Source organism: Vicugna pacos, chromosome 10, assembly GCF_048564905.1.
Source record: "Vicugna pacos chromosome 10, VicPac4, whole genome shotgun sequence".
Lineage (NCBI taxonomy): Eukaryota > Metazoa > Chordata > Mammalia > Artiodactyla > Camelidae > Vicugna > Vicugna pacos.
In genome coordinates, this window is record NC_132996.1 from 7,653,483 (window position 1) to 7,675,540 (window position 22,058).

Consider the following 22,058-nt stretch of genomic DNA (forward strand, 5'->3'; position numbering starts at 1 on the left):
CCTGGCATAAAGAAGTGATCCTGGTCCCAGTTTAGTCTAAACGTAGACTGTAAGCACAATAAACATGACTCAGATGTGCAGTCTTCCCAAAAACTAAGTTAAATGGCCAACGTGTGAGGATACCCTAAACAAAATTCTGAAAGATGCCTATCATGTTATAATCTGAGCATCCAACACAGACTCATGCAGCATCATTTAAAGTTGAACAAGACTCTACTGCAATAAGTTGAAGAGGCTCCTGTTTCACAAAATATGGTAGGGGAGACACTGCAGGAGCCCAGGCCAGAATCTCGTGGCCTCTGAGACATCATCCAGAGGGTGCAGCCATCAGACTGAGCCACCACTGGACCAGCCCAGCCCACCCCGTTTTTGCACTTGTGGTTCTGGCAGGGACAAAGGACTTGGAAAGGAATGAGGGGGGCAGTGAGGCCGCCTGCATCTACGGCCCAACCCAAAGGGGGGGTGGGAGTTTGGGGAAGATCCTTTTCTTCCTAGAGAGGCTTGCTGCCTGAACCCCTACTTTGAAACTGGAGGCAGGGAGCATGTGCTGAGAGGAGGGCGAGTGTCTATGAGAAAACAAGCTCTGCCCCATAGCCCTCTCCCAACCCCTGCAGGAGGGAGCTGCCTGGGCCACTCGTCGGCGGGGGGGCAGAAATGATTTTATATATGTGTGCGTGTGTGCGTGCATGCATGTGTGCGTGTATGTGTGTGTGCATATATAAAATATATATATGTAAGCTCTGAGTTGTCAACCAGATGTTTCCTACCAAAAAAAAAAAGGCTCCTGTTTCAGATACATGATTAGACCAGTTAAGATTTATAATGAGAAACCAACATGCAGTCCCATAATTTTCCCAAAGTACAAAATTCTGACTAAAAACAAAAACAAAAAATAAAACAAAGAAACAAAAACACTGCAGAAAGCTCACACAAACTGGGGTGACGAATTCACAGGAGCTGAGGCCCGTCTGAGCAGCACACAGCTAATTACTTGGTCTCTATTAGGGACTACCCTCATTTCTCTTCTCTTTAGCCTTTGGAACGGGAAAAATACAGCTAAACCTTATGCCATGTGATCCTTCCATTGGCTGTTACAAAGTTACGGCAATAGTAAAGTAGTTTTTACTTCTCTTGAGAGAATAGTTTTATTTTATTCAAAAAAAATCAAGGTTCTAGAGGATACGGAACGAGAATTAGTGTTGAAAGAATCACAAAAGTATAGGATTTTATCATTCCCAGGCCGGATCTAGGGTCCTTTATTTAAACTTTGTAGGCCAAGGTGTGAGGGTCTAAACTCTTTTTTTTTTCCAGTTCCACATACTATTTACAATATTACCTTTTTTTTTTTTTAATTGAGGTATAGTCAGCTTACAATGTGTGATTTCTGGTGTACAGCATAGTGATTCATTTATATGTATTATATACCCTTTTTATATTCTTTTTCATTATAAGCTATTACAAGGTATTGGATATAGTTCCCTGTGCTATGCAGTAGAAGTTTGCTGTTTATCTATTTTATACATAGTAGTTGGTTTCTGCAAATCCCAAACTCCCACACTCACAGTTACTAAATCTCTTATGATCAGAATAATTGTCTTTTTAAAGGAAAACTTCAACCATATTCTTGGAGTAATGATTTTACAAAAGAAAAACAATGTCGCTTTGTTTACAGAAGACAGAATTATGAACTAATATTAATTTATTTTGCAATAAAACCAGATAATTTTACAACTAGTAAAATCATCCATGCCATTGTGAATTATTCAGATTAGTATTCAAATGATTTAATAAAGTTATTACAGACAAAACCTCATAGACTAATGGGATAAAGTTTTGAATATATTGTAGAGTTAGCAATTATTCAAATAATTTCATTAGCTATTAAATGCTAGTAAAATATGGCTTTAAAGTCTAAGGTCAATTTTATTTTAGGAGAAAAAATTAAGAAAAAGCTAGAGAAGTAATTTTTGAGTTTTATATGAAAATGAAAGGTTAAATTAAAGGGCTCAAATACAAAGTCTATACAAATCATATAATCTCTGAAAAAGTTAAGGGGGTTATTTTAATCAACTGCTTCAAGGAAAACTAATGGAATATTCGGGATCTAAATCACATAAATGCCCTGAAAAGCAGTATGTTTGAATTTAGATATGAAGTATCAATTTACTGGATGGCATATAAAGATATTTCTGAAGCAAGAGACAGCATGAGGAGATTTTATTCTTGATTCATTTTATGTTTGACGTGCTGGTATGAATTATTTCTAAAAATCCAAACTTTTGAGAGACTGTTATGAGCCTGGGGTTCCTGAAGGAGGTTTGAGAAGTGTACAGTGTCACATTATCAATTCCAAATTCTCATCAACATGGTAACAAGCTAATAGAGTGACAGAGTTTTATATGGTGTATTCTTGCTTGTCACTGAAGAAAAATCACTCTGCTAGGTGAGGAAATTATCCTCATGATGAACATAAGCTACAGGAATAAAATATACTTTGTCAAAAATAATCTTATTGATAACCAGTAACAATCATCACTAGCAATAATACTTCAACTTTGTGTCTATTTATGTCTTTCTTTCCGAGCTTAAAAAGCAGCTCACAGACATGACTTCTCCACCTCATTAATTTTTACTCTACCCTTATGAGATACATATTTATTAATGCCAAAGTACATTATTAACATTAACTAAGTGCAGACATATTTATAAATATTCATTTAGGGAGAACTTAACATGAAAGATTCTCAAGGGTAGACACTTAGACATGTGAGGGGTGGGTTAGAAGGAGCAGCAGCTGCTCAAAGCTATTAGCTGCTCAAATAAAAATATAAAAAAAGATTTATAAATGAATGCAGTGACTAGCTTCATGACTAAATTCTAGTTACATTTTAAAAATCGGCTTGGTTTTATGTCAGGCTAATGAAACTTGCTATTGCGTTCACGTAGGGATGTTAAAAATCTCTCTATAAAGCCTCAAACAAGAAATTTCTATGAGAATTAAATGTCAAGAAAAGATTTCCTTCCCTTGAGGAACTTGGGGGCAATTAGAATCCTTCAAATGTTTGCATTGCTCATTTTGCTCTGACCACTGGGAGTCCCAAGGAAATACTTGTCTTGACCACAATAATTGTGAGACATTATGGCTTACACTATCTTGACCTCTCATGATAAAAAGTACTTTCTCCCTGGTGCTGTATTTACTTATTTAAATATTTAGCTTTTATGAGATATGATTTTATATAGCAAGTCAAATAAATCACCTTTGAAATGAGGTTGAGTCAAATATATTAGGTAAATTAAAATAGGTATAGATTTGCTATTATACAATACACATTTGCTATTTTGTATTTGTTGATATGTTGAGTGACAAGTGAATAGGAACAAAATTTTAGAGAAAATAAATTTGTTTTACACTTACTTAATTTTGCCACACATTAGATGTATCTTTTATTACTGCTACTCCATCAGGTAAAGGTGCCGACAGACACTCATTTTCTTACCATCAGTCTCTTCAAAAGTCAAGATCTATGATGATTTTTACAGCTTTTGATAATAGTCATAGTCATCTTCATCCTGCATCAACTTTATTTAGAAATTTTAGCTTTCCAGTTCCTAACTGGAGATTATCCAATAAATTTTAAAAATTAAGAGAAAAAGGTATATTTAAAAGAGAAAATGTGATAAGAATAAAAAATAATTACATACAAAATTACTATAAATCCCCAAATTCCAGATCAAGAAAGAGACCTAATGTTCCTTAAATACTTAAACTTCCATATGGAAAATTAAGCAAGTGGTTTATTGACTAAATTTGAATAAGCAGAAGAAATGCAGACTAATAATATAGTTATTTTTATACTAAAATGTATTTTTGCTTTACACATATGTATTAATATACTGATTATACAATGGTGGTTGACAAAGCAAACATTTAAAGATTTTTTTGAAAGATTACAATATAATCTGCCAAATCATGCAACTCTAATGATATTTAAAATCAGAAAGTTTAATGTGTGTGTGTATATAATAGACATGGAATTTTCAATGCAAAAGGATGATTCTAACAGGATATATTTAAATTTTATTATCTTTCATAAATATGAGATTGTTAGTATATGAATATCTTGATTCTTCATTTAAATATGTACCTATTTAGAAAATACAAATTAGTACTTTTTTCTGTGAATATAGAGGAGACCTATCCAATGATAATTTAACACTGTCCACTTAGTCTTAAAACCACATCATTTTAGGTTAATATGTCATATTTCAAAAGCTATAGATTTAAAGTGTTATTGGTATAACAAAAATAATGTTCAAATTTAAAAGAGACCAAGGCCGTTAAGTCTCACTTTGAAAGGAGCAACCAAAATTCAATTGGTTGATAACTCAAAAACTACTCTGGATTGGGTAATATGGTCCTCCTTTCAATTTTATTTATTTACAAGATCAATTTAGATGATCACAACAGCACCACATAGTATAGAAAACCATAGCTGATAAAATTATCGGATAATAGATGATTAAATCAAGGTATAAAATGTACAGATATTTATATAATAAAATTATTATAAACTGAGTGGATAAGTTTGTAATCATTTTGATAACTTGTAAATTTTGTCTAATTGTATGACATTTAAAACATTTAATAGGCTTTTATTAGATTTAAATATTTAATTTAATTAAGTAGGTTTTAATAATTATCTAAATGTACTAAATATATTAGTTTGAAATATTAGTTGTGTAATAAATATTTATATTTTTATATAAATAGTGGTTTGATGTATATAAAAGGATTAATGATTTCAGCCTTAAAATGAATAGAAAGTAATCAGAGTTCCTCTACCCACAAAAGTCCTCTGTGTATTAAACAACCTATCGACAACAAGTGAGTTCACTGTCTATGAGGTTGGTCATAAAAAATCATGATGTAAAGGAAAGTTGCCACCAAGTTTTTAATCTTACTTCACATTTGTATCCTCTCACTTCCTTTCAGTTCTTTTTCTTCCCCAACCTCCTACCTCTTTTTCTCCCCCTAATCACAAAACTAGCTTAACTCCTGGAATCCGACAGCACGCTTGCTCATACCCAGGTATACTAGAAGGCAAGCTGATTGAGCCTTCATCCTTTCTATCACCTATGGTTGCATTTTTTTTTTACCAAAGATCACCTGGCAGAAAGACAGAACTAAGCCTAACAAACTTAATTTTATATCATCAACATAGATATAATGGAATCTAGGTGGGGGAGCAATTTTGAGGCAGAAGGAGCCTTCCCTGCATAAGTGGCTGACTACTTCAACCAGGCACCTTATGGGCTCTTAGGCATACGTGCATGGCATCCAGAACACCAAATTGAGTCAGTGGGGTGGGACTGGGGAGAGGCAGAATAATGAAATGCTACCAATGATGGCATATGTATGTCTACCCATATGTTTAAGTTAAAAATAAAGCAATTTTTGCTCTAAACTAATTTCAGGACTGCTAGATACGGAATAACTAAGATAGGCAGGTAGGTCGATGGGTCAAGAGACAGAGCCTTCCTTGCCTAGTCACTGCACTGCAAATGCTGGTGCCAGGGCGCCCCCTGCAGGTGGGGTTGAGCACTTGAGAGCTATGATTGGTCTTTGCAAAAATCCTAGAAAGACACAGTTGTATAGATGTCTAGGATCTGCCAGTAAGTTGATTTCTGCTCTGAAACAAGCAAGAAACTTTGCATATTTTGCCACTGCTGCTGATTTGGGAGAAAAAAACATTGATATACAAGCTATGGAGAATTGGTGTAACTGTATCAGAGAGCACAGACCAAAGAGAAAGGCATAAGCCACTAATATGTGCATATCAAGTGCTCTGGATTTACTGTACCAGTCTTGAAAAGATTGCTCTATTGAATAGAGGAGAGACTAAGAGGTTGCTTATTTTGTTTAGTAGGGTACTTTTTAAATATATACGCTGAATAGTGTTGGGTTGTGTCATACACCACATAATATTTTCTAAAATAAAAGGAGCATATTTAGGGTATCTTGATATATTTGGTGTATGTAAAGTACCTATCGGAACTCCTTGGCCAAATACAGTTTAAAAGATAATATTTTGATTTTTCTAGGACTTAGCTCAATGTTCTCCAAACTGATCCATTATCATCCCTTTATTCTTTCCTTTTCTCCTTCACACTCCTATAATACAGTGTCTGGATTCTGGGTTAATTAGACATAATATGTGAAGAAGATAATAGAGAGAAAAATCAATTATTCCATTCTTCAGTGTATAATTTTAACTTAAAATCATTTTGTGATAAATTAGGTAGCCATTAGAGTTAGATAGTTACATATGAATTATGTAAGATCCCTGGCCCTCCTCTATTTTTCAGAGATTATAATCCTCAAGAATTTAAATTCAAGTAGAATGACTTATTAAGAAAAAACCCAAAGTTTTTTTTCACCCAGTAGACTTTCCTCAATTTGGTGTAAGAACTCATCATAAATGAAAGAATTTCTAGAGTTTTAAGAAATCTAGGCATTTAGTTAATTACATAAATGATCTATTTTAAAATATATATATATTCTAATATATGTGTAATTACATGTGGTATCTTTTTTCTAATTAAAAAAATTGGGACACCTTGGAAGGCAGTTATAGTCAGAATTTGAAATATTAGCATGTCAGAGGCATTTCTTTGGTTACCTGACTAAAAGCAGAATTTTTAGAATATGTTATCTTATGTCCAGAATAATTTATAGCAAATAGTGACTATAATAGGCAGTAGAAGAAAAAATCATCTAAGCAGATATTTTAAAAAGCAGACAGAAAGAATTAAAATCTATTTTTTACTAGATTTCAAAGGACATTTAAATTCTAAAACTTTATCTGCTTTTATGAATAGAATTTTTAACCTCTCAGACTAAAATTTATTTGAAGAGGGCAAACATTTCAGAAAATTTCAAGATATCTCAGGAAGAAACACACTTTTTGCATAGTTCTAATCCTTACCAAGTTTATACCACTATTTTAAAATTTGAGGTCTTAAGCTGTTGCCTAGCTAAACTTTAAAGTTACATATACACACACTAAACATGTATATGTGGAAAAAGCAGTATTTTACTTACAGGCAAACTGAAGTATGGCTTCTCTACTGAGAATACTTCCAAATGTGTTGGCTGCTAAACACTGGTAATGACCGGAATCCTTTGCTTCACTTGGATTGCTTATAATGAAGGTCCCGTCTATCAAACTGTAGCGATAATCACTTTCCAAATCTATTTCTGTTCCATTTCGAAGCCATCTTATGAAAAATCAGAAGACAAATATGTAAAAATTATGTGAGACTTTATAATACTCCTTGGGAGTGTCAGAATCTCATTGAAAGGCATTTTTAAGACTCAAGAAAAACAATTACTAATGAATTTCTACCTGTAATTGGGAGCTGGGTTGCCACGAGCTTCACAGTTCAGTGCTACTTTCTTCTCATCAGAATCAGTCGGGAAAATTATATCATCTGGTTCCTGCACAAACACTGGCCCATAGTCCACACTTTCTGTAAGGACCAAAAGGACACACTTTAAAACTTCTAGAAACATCAAGACCTTTTTTTCTATTATGTTCCTATTTGGAATTCTTGCTCTTTCCTTGCACTCAACAGCCATAGCTAGCAAATTACATTGTCTTAGTAAATTGCAGAGACCCAAATAGAATTTCTTTCTGTACTAGACCAAGACTGCCTTTAAAATATGATGCATAAAATGAAAAAAAAATGCACATCTCAAACACTGGTATTGTACATTTTAAAATATATATCTTTGAATTCACCTAAAAGAGAGCCAAGGACAATAACATTAAATAAAACATTATTTTAAAAAACCCAACAGTTTATAAAATTCTTAGAATGTTGACAACAATATACAATAAAGGAAAAGTCTTGAATTAATATTGTGTTACTACTAGAGTACTACAAATGTGACAATGTTGATCCTCATGCATTCTTCATCTATTCCTTCCTTCAATCATTCAATCAAGCACTATTTAATGCATAACAATGTTGGAGTGTAAGGGGAAAATGATGTAATGCAAATAAATACATTCTCATGGAATAAATGAGACATGTCCTCAAAAAAAAAAAAAGGCAAGTAACTGAATAAAAATGTCAGACTGTCCATAGTTAAATGTTTACCAGTAAGTGAAGTAAATACAGAAATCAGAAGAGAAGAGACATAAAAAGTAGAGCAGGGAAGAAGAGCACTTAAACTTACTGTGTCTGCCAGATTCTATCTCATTTAATTAGTTAACACTCAGATTCTATGGTAAAGATAATTTTAAACTCATGAACATTTTACGGAAAAATAGAAATAAAAATGGGCCTCAAATGTCAGTTTGGACTCCACAGCTTGCTGGAGAAATGATGAGTAAGTGTGCTGGGGGTAGTATAAATCACATTAGCCTGTAGTAGACTATGAAGGTACAGAATTAGATGCATACTTAACCTCAATAGCACCCTGAATTGTGGACTCAGGAAAAAAGCAGAACTTTTTCTTTTTTTGTTAATCATAAATTTGATTATGTAATAACCTTAGATCAAGATTTTCAACCTTGGCACAATGACATTTTGAGCTATTCTTCCTTGTGAGAACTTTCTGTGCATTGTAAATTAACATCATCCCTGGCCTCTACCTACTGGATTCCAGCAGCACATCTCCCCAAAGTGTGATCATCGAAAATCTCTCCAGACATTGTTAAATGTCCCTTGGGTTCAAGAGCACCCTAAAACCACTGCCTTAGAAAAATGAAGAGGAAAGATTTTAGAGAAGACATATTCCCAATGTCTGTACTAAACAGTTGGGGGTTTACATCCTCTGTGGATAACCACAAGAAACTATCAGGAAAAATATGCAAGAATAAATGTCCCAAGAAACTCAAGCTTCAAAAAACTATTACTCAAAAAGGTGTGCACCTCCATATTTAGAATAATGAGCTGAGAATAATTGACTTCCTTTCTTTAAAAGTTCTATATGAGCATTTTCTTTTGGACAAAGAAAACATGGTATTCTAAGCATTCTTCCCATAAAACTGAGCACTCACAATAAAAAGGTACTGACAAGTACTTCCTTTGAGTCCAGTCTGTGTGAGGTCCCTTTTCTTAAGCTACAACAAAACAAATACTGCATGAAAAAACAAATGTGTTATTCTATACTAATTACATTGCTGTTACTTAAAATTTGTATTTAAAAAAAAGGAAAATAAATGATTTGATAAATAAATAACTAGAGAAAATTATGGGACTTTTTCTTTATTCTTAAATTTCAAGAATTTTGCTGGATATGTCCTAGTGCTAGACATTTTGTACAATTTGCAGGTCAAGACCTTATTTTTCTTTCCTTTTACTTTCTTTCTTTTTTTTCTTTTTTCTTTTTTTTTTTTTTGGTGTTGTTAGGATGTTTCCATTCTAATAATCTCTGTGATGATTATCCAGTCTTACCTTGACCACTTCTAGTAATGCATAAAGTCTTAACAAATCACTGTTTTATTGTTTAGATTCTCAAAAATAAAGTATGTCTTAAAATAAGAAACATAAGCTTGTGTCCTAGATGGGGACATCTTATTATTCAAGTTTGCTCTAAAATAAATACTCATCACTCAAGGCTACTACTACTGAATTGATTAGAACATCAATAATAACTTGCTTAATTTATAGCAATTAACATTAAGATTAGAATATAAAGACTATTAAGACTCTTACTTTCCCTTGATAGAATATCATGGAGAATAAGAAATTAATCAAATGAATTTTTTAAATTTTAAATTTTAATTTATTAAAAACAAACCTATTTTAATATAATCAATAGAACTGGCCCCAAATCATTCTGTCCACAATTAATTAATAAACGAAGAAGTATATCTTAAGGGTCTGTTTATACTCAATGTCAAAATGATCATCTACAGCAAACCTTTATGTCACCATTAGCCCACAAAATTATATTGGATAGGTTTTGTCTATTCATGTGTGACGGGGACTGGCTACATGCTCATTAATCCCATTCATTCTTCCTAGGAACATTGGAACACTTTCTTAACCTTACTTAGGATAGGACTGAAACTCCAATGTGACGTGCTTCTGGACTGAAATGTTAAATGTGAAATCCAGGACTAGTCACAAAATTATTCATGTTCCTCCACCTCTCTCTCTTCATTTGCCAGTTAGCTGAAGGTAAAGGAGTAGGAGATGCCAGTGAAGCCCTGTAGTATCAAAGATATCATATGGTTCCCAAACTCTCCACACGGAGATCCATTCGTTGAACAACTGAGTAGAATGTGACATGAATAGAAAAGAAACATTTATCATGTCAAGTTGTTTGTTATCACATCCAGAATTACCTTGCCTTGATTAATATTATATTTAAAAGCAAAATAATTCTAAAGCTTTCAATGAATATATAATTTGATTAGGAAGCAATGCTCACTGAAGTATATATCATTAGATTACAGAGCCTTGCTTGTATTCTTCTTCCCTAGTTCAGGACTTCGGATTACTATTTATTTTTCTCAGGCCAAGGACCTATGACAGAAGATATTCAACCATTCAGCCTTATACCAGTTTTAGTGCTCCCGTTTTTATAACTGGTATTCTACTTAATCCTTGAGCTCCAGTCTTTCTTCAAGTGTCCAAATTCTGAAAATGAGGGTTCATCCTATGTCCCTATTTCTAAATCTTATTTGTCTACCTTTCAATAAGGTCTAGTGCTATTATTTAGACACATTACATGGAAGTTGTGGTTCTTATTTTGTATTTTCACATGGTTAACTTTTCCTGCATAGTCATGTAATCAATTCTGACTCCATTTTTAATCTTTTGACTACTGATCACTTTCAAGCCTTCCCAGTCACTTTTCCCATCTTGTCGTGCCTCAGGGAAAGCTGATACGCACCGTTCCCTTGACTCCATGGGAAACACAACACACAAACCCAAGACCACATAGGAACTCTCACTCCAGCCCTATTCCCCAACCACAACAAAAACCAATGCAGCCCATTCTTTCCCATTCCTTGCTCAAGACATTTTTCAAACCAGTCTATAATGCTCTCATCAGAGTCCTTCATGATGGAAATAATAAATCTTCTCATACTCTATCGGTAAATGTGTAGTATTATTAGCGTCTGCATGGGAACCAATTTCGGGTTGTAGGGTATTGATCTTGTGCTCTGCAGGGCAAGCACATCACAAGTTAAGGCTCAGTCACCTGGGTAGCTGACCGTCTTCTCTGAGGGAACCATGGTTTCCTCTCAGTGGGTTTGCACCCATGGTAGCAATAGTTCTTCAGATGGTTAACTAAAATGTGGAAAAAATACATGAAAAAACTAACTCCCTAATTTTTCTGAATGGCTTTCTCTTAGGTTTTCTGAGGAAAATAAGATATGCTGTGGGACCATCCAAATTACTTGGGCAAGATGGTCTTAACTTGGAGGGAAGCCAGGGCTAGGTTTGGAAGCAATTATATAGAGTTAAATAAGTTGGAGATATTTAAATTATTCTTGTAAACCGTATATATATATATTTGCTTTTTCCCTTTTGTCATCGTTGAGCCTTAGAAGCAAACGCATTCCTTCTGATCTCAGTAAGTCTAGAAGAGCAATATGGAATTGAGGGAAAAGTGCTGTACCTCTGTCTTCAGGCTAGTGGTTCTCAAATTCCTTTAGTAACAAATATTTTACAATTTTCCTCTTCTGATTCTTAAATTAATGGATATTCTAATTTACCTATATGCATTTTTTAAAAAATTCAATCAAGGGATCCAATAAAATAGAAGTAATATAAAATAGTATTTAATTCAATATGTAAATTCTCATGAACAATTATAAGAGAAGACGTAAAGAAGTAATCTTAACAAAGCAGCTTGTTTTTGTTCATAAAATCCCCATGAATGTAACAGCTGCAAATGCAAACTGATCCAAGTATAAGATTGATGAATCAAATTTTGTGAGGGCTATTGGTGTCAGGTGATGTAATTTTCTAATTGGTCAGCAAGTTCTGTTAAAATTATTAATGAAACTAAATATAATCTTATGGTAATTTACACTTTTTTTTGCATTGACATATCCATTATATATCAAAAATACCTTGTGTATAATACAGAGTTAGATTCTTGCTTCAGAAAATTGTGAAGAGAATTTTCACTCATATGAATGTCTAGAAAGACATTTAAAAGTTCTGTGCATTGTCATTACAGGTCATTTAGCATTCTTGGCCTTTACTCTCTAAATTAAAATAACTTCCTAGAATCACTAAGACAATCAAAACTATCCTACAACTTTTTGGAACACCTCAGAAGTGGAGCTGCCACCCCTTCTTAGAATCAAACTAGGGCAACAAACCAGAGCCAAAAGTCAGCATGATGTTGGCAACAGTCTTTCAAGAGAGATGTCTGAATAGAGGGACAGAGTTTTACTGCGAAATGATGACTCTGGGGTCCACCTACCCTTCTCCTAGGGGAGCTTCTTGAAGCACTGGTATGCTATTCTGTTTATGGAGACAATAGTTTCCCTTGTAGAGTCCTGTCTTGGATCAAGCTGCTATCTCATCCTTTCTAACTCCTTTTGAAATTACTGCCATTTATTGACAGGCTACCTAGATACTTTTTTTCTGCCATAAAGTGTTAAGTATCACCTTATCAGAGATTTCTACAGCTAGGTTCCCTAGGGAAACCTTGCTTCCTGGCATTTGATCATTAAATTTTCAATTGTTTCCTGACCAGACATTATCATGCCTCTCTAGATTCTAACCTTGCTTTTCACACTTAAATTATTTTTTAAACAATGACTTCTGTGCTCATTTTTCTCCAAGATTAGGTCTAATGCCAGACCCCAATGCTCTGCACCTGCTGGTTACCTCTAATTAATGGCCTTGTCTAGTTTATTCACGTAATATGAACTGAGTGTATTGGCAATATCATCTAGAGGAAATGTCAGCCTATCAAGTCCAATACAATTAAAAGGAATGCACTTTTAATGATTATTAATAAATTTTATGTGATCATTTCCAGAAATTTTGAAATGTTTAATTAGAAACTGCATTTTATGATGACATTCACAATTACAATGTGTGAAGAATATTTCACACCATGTGAGCATATAAGGTGAATTCTTAAAGAAAATATTCAAACCTTCCTTTAATTTTAATTTGCCTTTGAACACTGAAATTGAGTTTCTTTATAAAAGTTAAACAAGTGTAAACTGTTATTACAAAACTTTCAAGGATTCCTAAGAATTGAAGAGCATTATTTATTAAAAAGCATTGGGATGAATGTTTTATGGGCAGTAGTATTATGTTGTGCACATAATGTAAATTGAGAGTCTAATAGATTTTTTCGTCATTTTTTAATGTAGTTATAAAGAAAGGTCAGATTCAGAGATGCTATCGCTTATGAGAATTACCAAACTGTACCAGTGCCATGTAACATTCAGAAGATGCCAAACCACTAGGCCATTTTGTCAGCAGAGGGAAGACATTGTTTTTCCCTCCTTTTCATTAGTAATGCAAAATACACAGTTTAGTTTAAAAACCTTCTGTGGGAGCCCATGATTGGGTTAACAAATTGTAACAGATCCCAGCCACTTGTCTCCTTAAAGAAGATGTGCCTAGTACCTGCCTTGAGGTTTTAGCAATGACCCAGGCCCCCGGCTATAAAGGCTGGGCGTGCCTGCTGTTAGTCTTCTATCCCCAAAAGAGCCTTGGGCTGGAATGGCAAACAACTTATAGAAAGCTGCAGACTCAGAGGTGAGAAGGCTGGTGAGCCAATGACAGGTAAGACCCCCTAAGGGGGCAACCTGAGACAGGCACAGCCACCTGAGTCCAGGAAAATCTTGTCAAGCAGCTGATTCTCATACGTTCCGCCCTGATAAGCTGAAAGGCTCAACACGATTATGATTCACCAAAAAGGGTCTTCTGACCTTGAGCCAAACACCAACAATAAACAAAGCCTTTGTATTCATTGTGATCCCACCCTGTCCTTCCCTAAATTCCTGCTTCGACTGTACTCAATAAATATGAGAGATTTGAGAGGCTTGTGGAGTTGGCTCCCGACTCCCTCTCGCTCTCTTGACTTTTCCCCAGAGTCTTGAGTAATTCATTCCGTCTTGGTGGGACTTGTGCTGCTCAGAACCCACAACTGGTGATGAACCCACAACCTTCAGGCAGATACTCTATCGTGGTGTAGAAATTCAACCTAAATTCAGGTTTTAAATTCCTCAATTCCCTATTAAATGATATTTGTTAAGCTCCTAGTAAGCTTAGACTGCTCTATATGCTGAGAGAGAAAAAAGAGGAGGGTACAAGATGGCCTTTACTTGAATGGCCTATAGTTAAATTGGAGAGAAAAAACATACGAACAGAAAACAGTAATGGCAGCTCTAAAAATTAAGAAAACAATAAAACAGTAAAATCACACAGTTTCCATGAATAGCCATGAAACAGTAAGGCTTTTATTAAAAGATGGTCTCACTTACAGACAGAAAAGCTGGAGTTACCTGATTTATATAGCAGTGTATCATCCAAGTGAAATACCTTTTTTTCCCTCCTAGAGGGAATTTGTATTCCATGAAAGATCATTTAAATTTTGTATTTGGTCCTTCAGAACAATTTATCAGCAAAGGCTCAAGGCTCAAACAGTTTCTGAGGATTTATCTGAGTCCCCAGCTCCAATGAGCAACATTCTTTCTTCCAGGTACTCTACATTTCTCTTCTTCCCTTTTTGAGTCTAGCTCAAAAAATTTTATTTCCCTGTCCATGCTTCCTCACCTTAATCAAGTGTCAGTGACTGATTGTTGTACTTTACTTAAAGTCATCTCGTTTGCCTTCTCTTGCTCTGACTTGCTCCTGCTGTTGGAAATCAGCTACCATGTTGCCAGCCACCTATGGCAAGACCCACTAAGAATGGCCTCTGGTCAACAGTCAATGAGTAAGTGAGGCACTCAGTCCAACAACCCTCAGCAACTGAACCTGACAATCATGTGAGGTAAGTGAGCGTACAAGTGGATCTGCACCTGTTTGACCCTTGAGATGAGACTGTAGCCCTACATTGTGAAAGACACAGAGCCAGAGGACAAGTTAAACCACATCAGGCTTCCTGACCCACAGAGACTGGGAGATAATAAATATGTAAGTTTTCTCCATTTTGTTCATATCTTCATGTCTTCTATATTTTCTACAGAGCATACTTCTTACAATATCATGACTTTAAGTTTTTCTTTATAAGTTTCATGTATTTTATTTTCCTGTGTTATCTTGTGATTAATTTAACAGGTTGGTATTCTTTTTTAGGCAGCCAATCCCTATAGTCAGTCACTATTTGTTTATTCGGGTCCTGATTAATCATTCTTCTTTGGAATGGAAGTCAGTTGAAAGACAGAGTCTTTTGTAACCCAATGTTGGAAGTCATATTCCATGACTTTTGACATAATCTGTTCTATGTTAGCAGGTTACTAGCTTCAGCCCACAGTGGAGAAGGAATTACACTGTAAATACCAGCAGGTGGGAATCACATGACTTATTTTATAGTCTACCTACTATAGGTGTCATCATATTAGTTTCATATTTTACATTTTATTTATTTATTTTTGGTGTATATATACAATGGAATATTACTCAGCCATAAAAAGAATGAAGTAATGCTATTTGCAGCAACATGGATGGGCCTAGAGATTATCATATTAAGTGAAGTAGGTCAGACAAAGACAAATATCACATGGTATCACTTATATGTGGAATCTAAGAAGAAAGATACAAATTCTAGTTACAAACCAAAAATAGACTCACGGAGATAGAAAACAAGCTATGGTTATCAAAGGGGAAAGGGCAGGGATGGAAAATTATGGATTGGGGATTAATAGATACACATTAATATATAAAAAATGGATAAACACAAGGACCTACTATATAGCACAGGGAACTATATTCAATTCCTTGTAATAACATATAATGGGAAAGAATCTGAAAAGAAAAGAAGAAGTATGTATATGTAAAACTGAATCACTTTGCTGTACACCCGAAACTAACATTGTAAATCAGCTACACTTCAATAAAAAAATTAAAAACATATTTCATATTTAAATAAATAACATATCACACAGTTGAGGTCCTCTCTCTTCCCTTTCCTTGTACCACTTCCCTGCTCTCATTCTCCCTTCGTCCTGAGAGGTAAGAGCTATAGTCACTTGCTATACCAAGTTATGTTTTAAAATTGAATTATACATGTATATATAATTTTGATTTTTACTTTTTTACATAAATGATATCTTATTATATGTGATATTCTGTAAATTTCCATGTCTACTAACCATCATATTTTATACCCATTTTGTTTCATAAAGATATGGTCGATTCACTTCAAAAATTTTAATTTTCCAATGAAAAATACAATTCATGTTCCCATTCCCCTTCTGATGGACATCTGAGTTGTTTCCAGTTTTTCACTATTAAGCCTATGTTGCAGTGAACATACTTCTATATTTCTTGTGTATGTGTGGGACAGTTTCTCCAGGTTTAGATACAAGAGTGGAATTGCTTTCCCAAATTGCTCTGCAAACTACAGTTTTATGTTTCTTAGAAAAATCTTAGCTCTACCTGGGGGACTTCTAGGCTTAACTATGAGCAGGGGTGGGATGACTTTCTATTCAGGCTCTGTTAGTTTTCTCATTTTTCACAAGAGCATGTCAACCCCAGCTTTATTCTCTGTGAAGGCTAAAGGGAATTACCTGACAAAAGCCATACGTCAGGCTCTTGTCAGAGAGAACAAACTTGAAGTCACATCTAGCCAAGATCTATCAAGTGCTCTGATGAGAAAACAACACTCATGGAAGATTGCTTGGAAAATACTCAGACTACCCATTCTCCCTGATACTCTAAATATGGATTAAACTAGAGTAGCAGAGGACTTGGATTCTATCAAGCTGGTTGCCAGCCTAAAGCCTTGCCACTCTAAGTATGGTCCACAGACCAACAGCAGAAGCATCACCTGGAAGTTTTTTATAAATGTAAATTATCTGATCCTACTCCTGATCTGCTGAAAGGGGATACATTTTAACAAGATTCTCAAGTGATTATATGTACACTAAAGATTAAAAGAGGAGCACAGTTTTAGATAATTACTTCTAATTTTGTCATTGATGGTCAGGTTTCCTCTGCCTTTATTGAAGTAGATGAAACTCAGAAAGTTATGTACACAATAAGAATACTGTTCAGGTTACTGGCCATTACATCAAGTTAATAAACTGGTAATGAGGACCCTCCAGAATAATTTGTCTGATCTTAGTGTCAGAAATAGCTGTGCTTCTACTGAGTAACCATTTCATTTCAATCCTCAAAACAGTGGGAAACGTGTAACTGACCAGAATTTCTTTTTCCTTAACTAATTACCCCAAATGGAACTGACCTATGACAGGTATGTAGTCTTTTACCGTAGACACTTCAAATTAGTCTTAAGCCTGGCTCCATTATGTGTCCTAAAAGTTGCTGTTTTCATCATTTTCATGTGTTTTAATTCATATTTCCTAGCTGTATTTTATGTATCACTGTGAGCCACATTAACTTATATTTGAATCAGGAGAACAAAAGAATAGAACATTGGCTGGTACCAAATTATATCAACTACAAGAGTATCTCATAGTTCTGATCACTTAATACATTCTAACTCGGTGCCATCTCATAAAATAATAAATGATTCCCAAAGGCCACAAATCCTAACAAATCTCTGCCTGATGAATATGACATCAGAGTTAATGTAATGGATTTTTTTTTAAAAAACAATTTATTTTTTAGAGCAGTTTTAGTTTTCCAGCAAAATTGAGAAGACAGTAGAGATTTCTCATATACCTCCCACCCCCACACATGCATACCTCTCCCATTATCAACATCACTCACCACAATGGTACATTTTTACCAAAGGTGAACCTACACTAACACATCATAATCACCAATAGTCATGGTTTATGCTAGGGTTCACCCTTGGTGTTGTACATGCTATAGATTTGGACAAATGAATATCCATCATTACGATATCACTCAGAGTATTTTCACTGCCCTAAAAATCCTCCTGTGCTCTGTTTATCATCTCTTCCCCTACCCCCAACTCCTGGTAACCACCAACCTTTTCACTGTCTCTATGGCTGTGTTTTTTCCAGGATGTCACATCACTGAATCATACCATTTGTATGTAGAGTCTGAAAAGCATGTAGCCTTTTCAGATTGGCTTCTTTCACTTAGTAATATGCATTTAACTTTCCCACATGTCTTTTCATGGCTTGATAGCTTATTTATTTTTAGCAGTGAATAATGTTCCATTGTCTGGATGTACCACCATTCATTTATCCATTCACCTACTGAAGGACATCTTGGTTGCTTCCAGGATTTGGCAATGATGAATAAAGCAGTTATAAACATCAGTTTGCAGATTTTTATGTGGGCATAAGATTTTCAACTCCTTTGGATAAAACCAAAGAGTGCTATTGGTAAGAGTACATTTAGTTTTACAAGAAACTGCCAGACTGTCATCCAAAGGGGCTGTACCATTTTGTATTCCATTAGCAAGCTACAAGAATTCCTGTGGCCCCATGTCCTTAACAGCATCTGATGCTTTCAGTTTCTGGATTTTGGCCATTCTCCTAAGTGTGCAGTAGCATCTTATTGTTTTAATTCGCGTTTCCATGATGACATACATATGATGTGGTGTATCTTTTCACATAATGATTTACCATCTGCTTATTCTCTTTGGTGAGGCATCTGTTAAGGTCTTTTCGGCCATTTTAAACTCAAGTGGTTTAATTGCTTACGTTGATTTTTAAGAGTACTTTGTATATTTTGGATAACACTTATTTATCAGATGTGCCTTTTGCAAATATTTTCCTCTAGGCTGTGGCTTGCCTTCTCATCCTCCGGATATCTTCTTTCACAGAACATATTATGAAATTTTAAAAACCTGTAAATACTTTGAAAAGTAAAACATTTTAAGGAGCTAACACTATGCTTATATACAATTTAAATGCCAACACTATAAAATGATGCTCCACATGTCAACAGCTGGCATAATGCTGAGACATGAGTTTGCCTGTGTTTGGTACCACAGCCTAATTAGACATTTTTAGGATTTTTCCAACTAGTTTAGTTCTTGCAAAATTTGATATGCCTTGTCCTCTATCAATCATAATTGGAATATAGCCCAAAGTGTACTGGACTTAAACTTAGTAGACGTGTGAGTGAAATTTGCTGAAGTACTTATTAGAAGTGTGACCTTGTCAAAGGTACTTATCTGCCCCTGAGTTTCCATTTCCAAAGAAGATAGAAAGAATATTTACACATCTCACACATTTATTGATAATATTATTGTCCTAAAGGAGACTGGGACAGAGTCCAGTAATAATAGCGCTCCTCTCTGTTAACTAACCTTGTATTGTTTTGTTGATCCAAAAATGACAAAGTTAGAGAATATTTAGAAAATATTCAAACCATAAGGTTAATAGCTGCAGAGTAGTCCTTAATTTAACTGATAGTGTTGGACATTTAGATTACTTCTTATTTTCTACTCATAAATAAAGCTAAGTATGCATTGTTTATTATTTCCTTATGCAAAACACATTTCTAAAAATAAAATATGAGATTGAAAGATATGACTATTTTGAGGCCCTTGAAACTCACTGTTAAATTATCCTTCAGAAATTTTATATTTTTTCTTCTGATGTATGAATTTATTTAGTCTTAATCATAAATCAGAATTGTAATCAGGTATAATTAAATCCTTCAAATTGTTTTTAAAGATGTGTGCAACATAAGACTAACTTATGACCAAGATGGCCTTAACATTTTTCTCAACTTCACTAAACTTTTAACACATTTCCTCCTGACTATGGTCCCTACCCCTCATCTTCTTAGAGTATTTACTTTAGAGAACCTGTAATTATAAATTCCTTCTTTGCAGCTGTAAGACATTAATCTTTACCCAGTCTCTTGTCAGTTTTAAAACTCAAGAATGTCTTTTTCAAAGACATGGGAGTCTTTTTTTTTTTGTTTTTGGAAATGTAACCATCAAGAAAGAGAGGGTCCCTATTTCCCAGTCTCTGTAGAATGGTAAGATCCTAACTTCAATAAGCACTGATTAGTAAATACAGATGGCCTTACTCTTCCTTAATATCCTCCACATTTCCAAATCTTAAAATCCACTTTCTACTTCAGAGGCATGAGTCTAACCTCTCTACTTGATTGCAATAAGCCTAACTCCTATTGCAATAGTCTTGAATAAAGTCTTCCTTACCTGTTTAACTCCAATAGGTACAATTTTCCTTTAATACTTACCATCTTGTTTGAAGGCATCTGAGGAATGATAAAGGTTGATGGGGGAATAATAATGTTGAGCTGCCCCTCTCCAGCTCGGTGAAGAAACACTCAGTGTTCCTAATGAAGGACTGCTGTATCGTGGTCTAGTCTTTGAACCGTAGAGGGATGACAGTGAACTTTTCTTAATTCTTAGCAAAGCAGCATATGGAGTAGAGAGACCAGGAAGAGCTCCAGAATATTCTGTAAAAAAAAAAAATTTATATATATATATATATAAAACAAAAGAAAAGGTGAGTTCTGAGGAGACCTTTTTTAATGGAAATTTTTCTTCTGAAGACATTGAAAATCTCCTTTGGAGATGCAACTAAATGCAAATGACAGTGGGAGTGGAAAAAAGTAATATGATACATATATATTTAAAAATATTTTCTGAAAATTCTACTAGTTATAAACTTGGAGTTCTGCAAGAAAGAAAGAAAGAAAGAAAAAAGGCATGAGGGAGGAGAGAAAAGAAAAGGAGAAGGAAAAAAGAAAAAAGGAAGGAGGGAAGCAAGAAAGGAATCTATTCAAATTTTAACTCTTTTTTTCGTAAGGAATATATAGGAATTAACTTTTTTGCTTGCTTTGATATTAAAATATCCATTTACACACTTTAAATCAGTTCCTTCTTTATTATTTAAAAATAAGAAAAAGGAGAAAACAGCATTATCAATTACACTCTACAAATACAGATTGGATCTCCATCACCTAAATTTTATCATGTAGTAGGATCAAATTCACTACAGAATATTAAAAAAAAAACTGGATGAATTTTATTTGTAGATTTTTATACACATAATTTATATAATTACATTATCAAGTAGAAATAGTATTTTGAAAATTCCTACTTTTATTGATTATTCAGAAATACATTGCCCATGTTTTATTTTAATTCCCAAGATCTTTCATTAGAAAAGATATGCACAGTGTCTAAAGCAGATTGTACAAACTCCTTCATGACCACAGGGAAGTCAGTTTGGCATATAGATCAAATGTTGAAAAATACAAACTAATTATGATAAATTCTAAAAACCAATTAGGAATTTGAATTTTTCCTATGTCCAATGTCAACTGAATTTGACAACTTATTGAACTTGGAAATACTTTTAGGAGTCAGACATTTTTGTTCATGGTATTTGATTTGAAATCAACTTAATGGATGTTAATTCAATATTGGATAAAAATAATTTATATTTGTGAGTAAGTTTCCTCACAATTAAGATTATTTAGAATCATTATCCTATGTCACAGGGGTATTTTGGAATACATGAAGCATTTCTGTGATTTGAAAATAACACTTTAGGTGTTAAGCATCAAACTAAATTGAACATTTTCTGTTTTGTGAAATTGTAAATGTGATTTCTCTGAAACTCAAAAAGGCATATTTTTAGATGTACTCCACCTTTAAAATGAGCATGATATGTGTAGTGTAAGCCCATTAGGGGCTGTTAAGAGATTCATGTCGTTTCGTTTTTGTGTTCAACCACAAGTCTGGTAAAGGTGGATCAATTTTAACTGAAAATAGCTAAGCTCTCCTGGGCAAAGTATATGAGAACAGATTATGGGTAGACATAAAATCTCCTTTAAAACCTGAAATTAAATGCAAGTTTTGGCACCTAGAGGTGTGTGGTAATGAAAAGAGAATGTGTTTTCCTTTAAGGTAGTTTGTAATTGTAGTTTCTGAACCTATTCATTCCTCAGTGCAGTCTGTT

The 22,058-nt window shown here is 34.3% G+C and overlaps 1 protein-coding gene across 5 annotated transcripts in view; it reads right to left on the reverse strand.

The window, feature by feature from the left end:
* CNTN5 (contactin 5) overlaps positions 1-22,058 on the reverse strand; it is a 1,006,880-nt gene that overhangs the window by 380,660 nt on the left and 604,162 nt on the right. For all 5 annotated transcript variants that reach the window (XM_072968929.1, XM_072968925.1, XM_072968928.1 and 2 more), the window contains 3 exons: positions 20,326-20,547; positions 7,410-7,533; positions 7,106-7,281 (listed from right to left, as the gene is read on the reverse strand). In XM_072968929.1, coding sequence (XP_072825030.1) covers positions 7,106-7,281; positions 7,410-7,533; positions 20,326-20,547 — 522 coding nt within the window. The remainder of the gene's footprint in view (positions 1-7,105; positions 7,282-7,409; positions 7,534-20,325; positions 20,548-22,058) is intronic.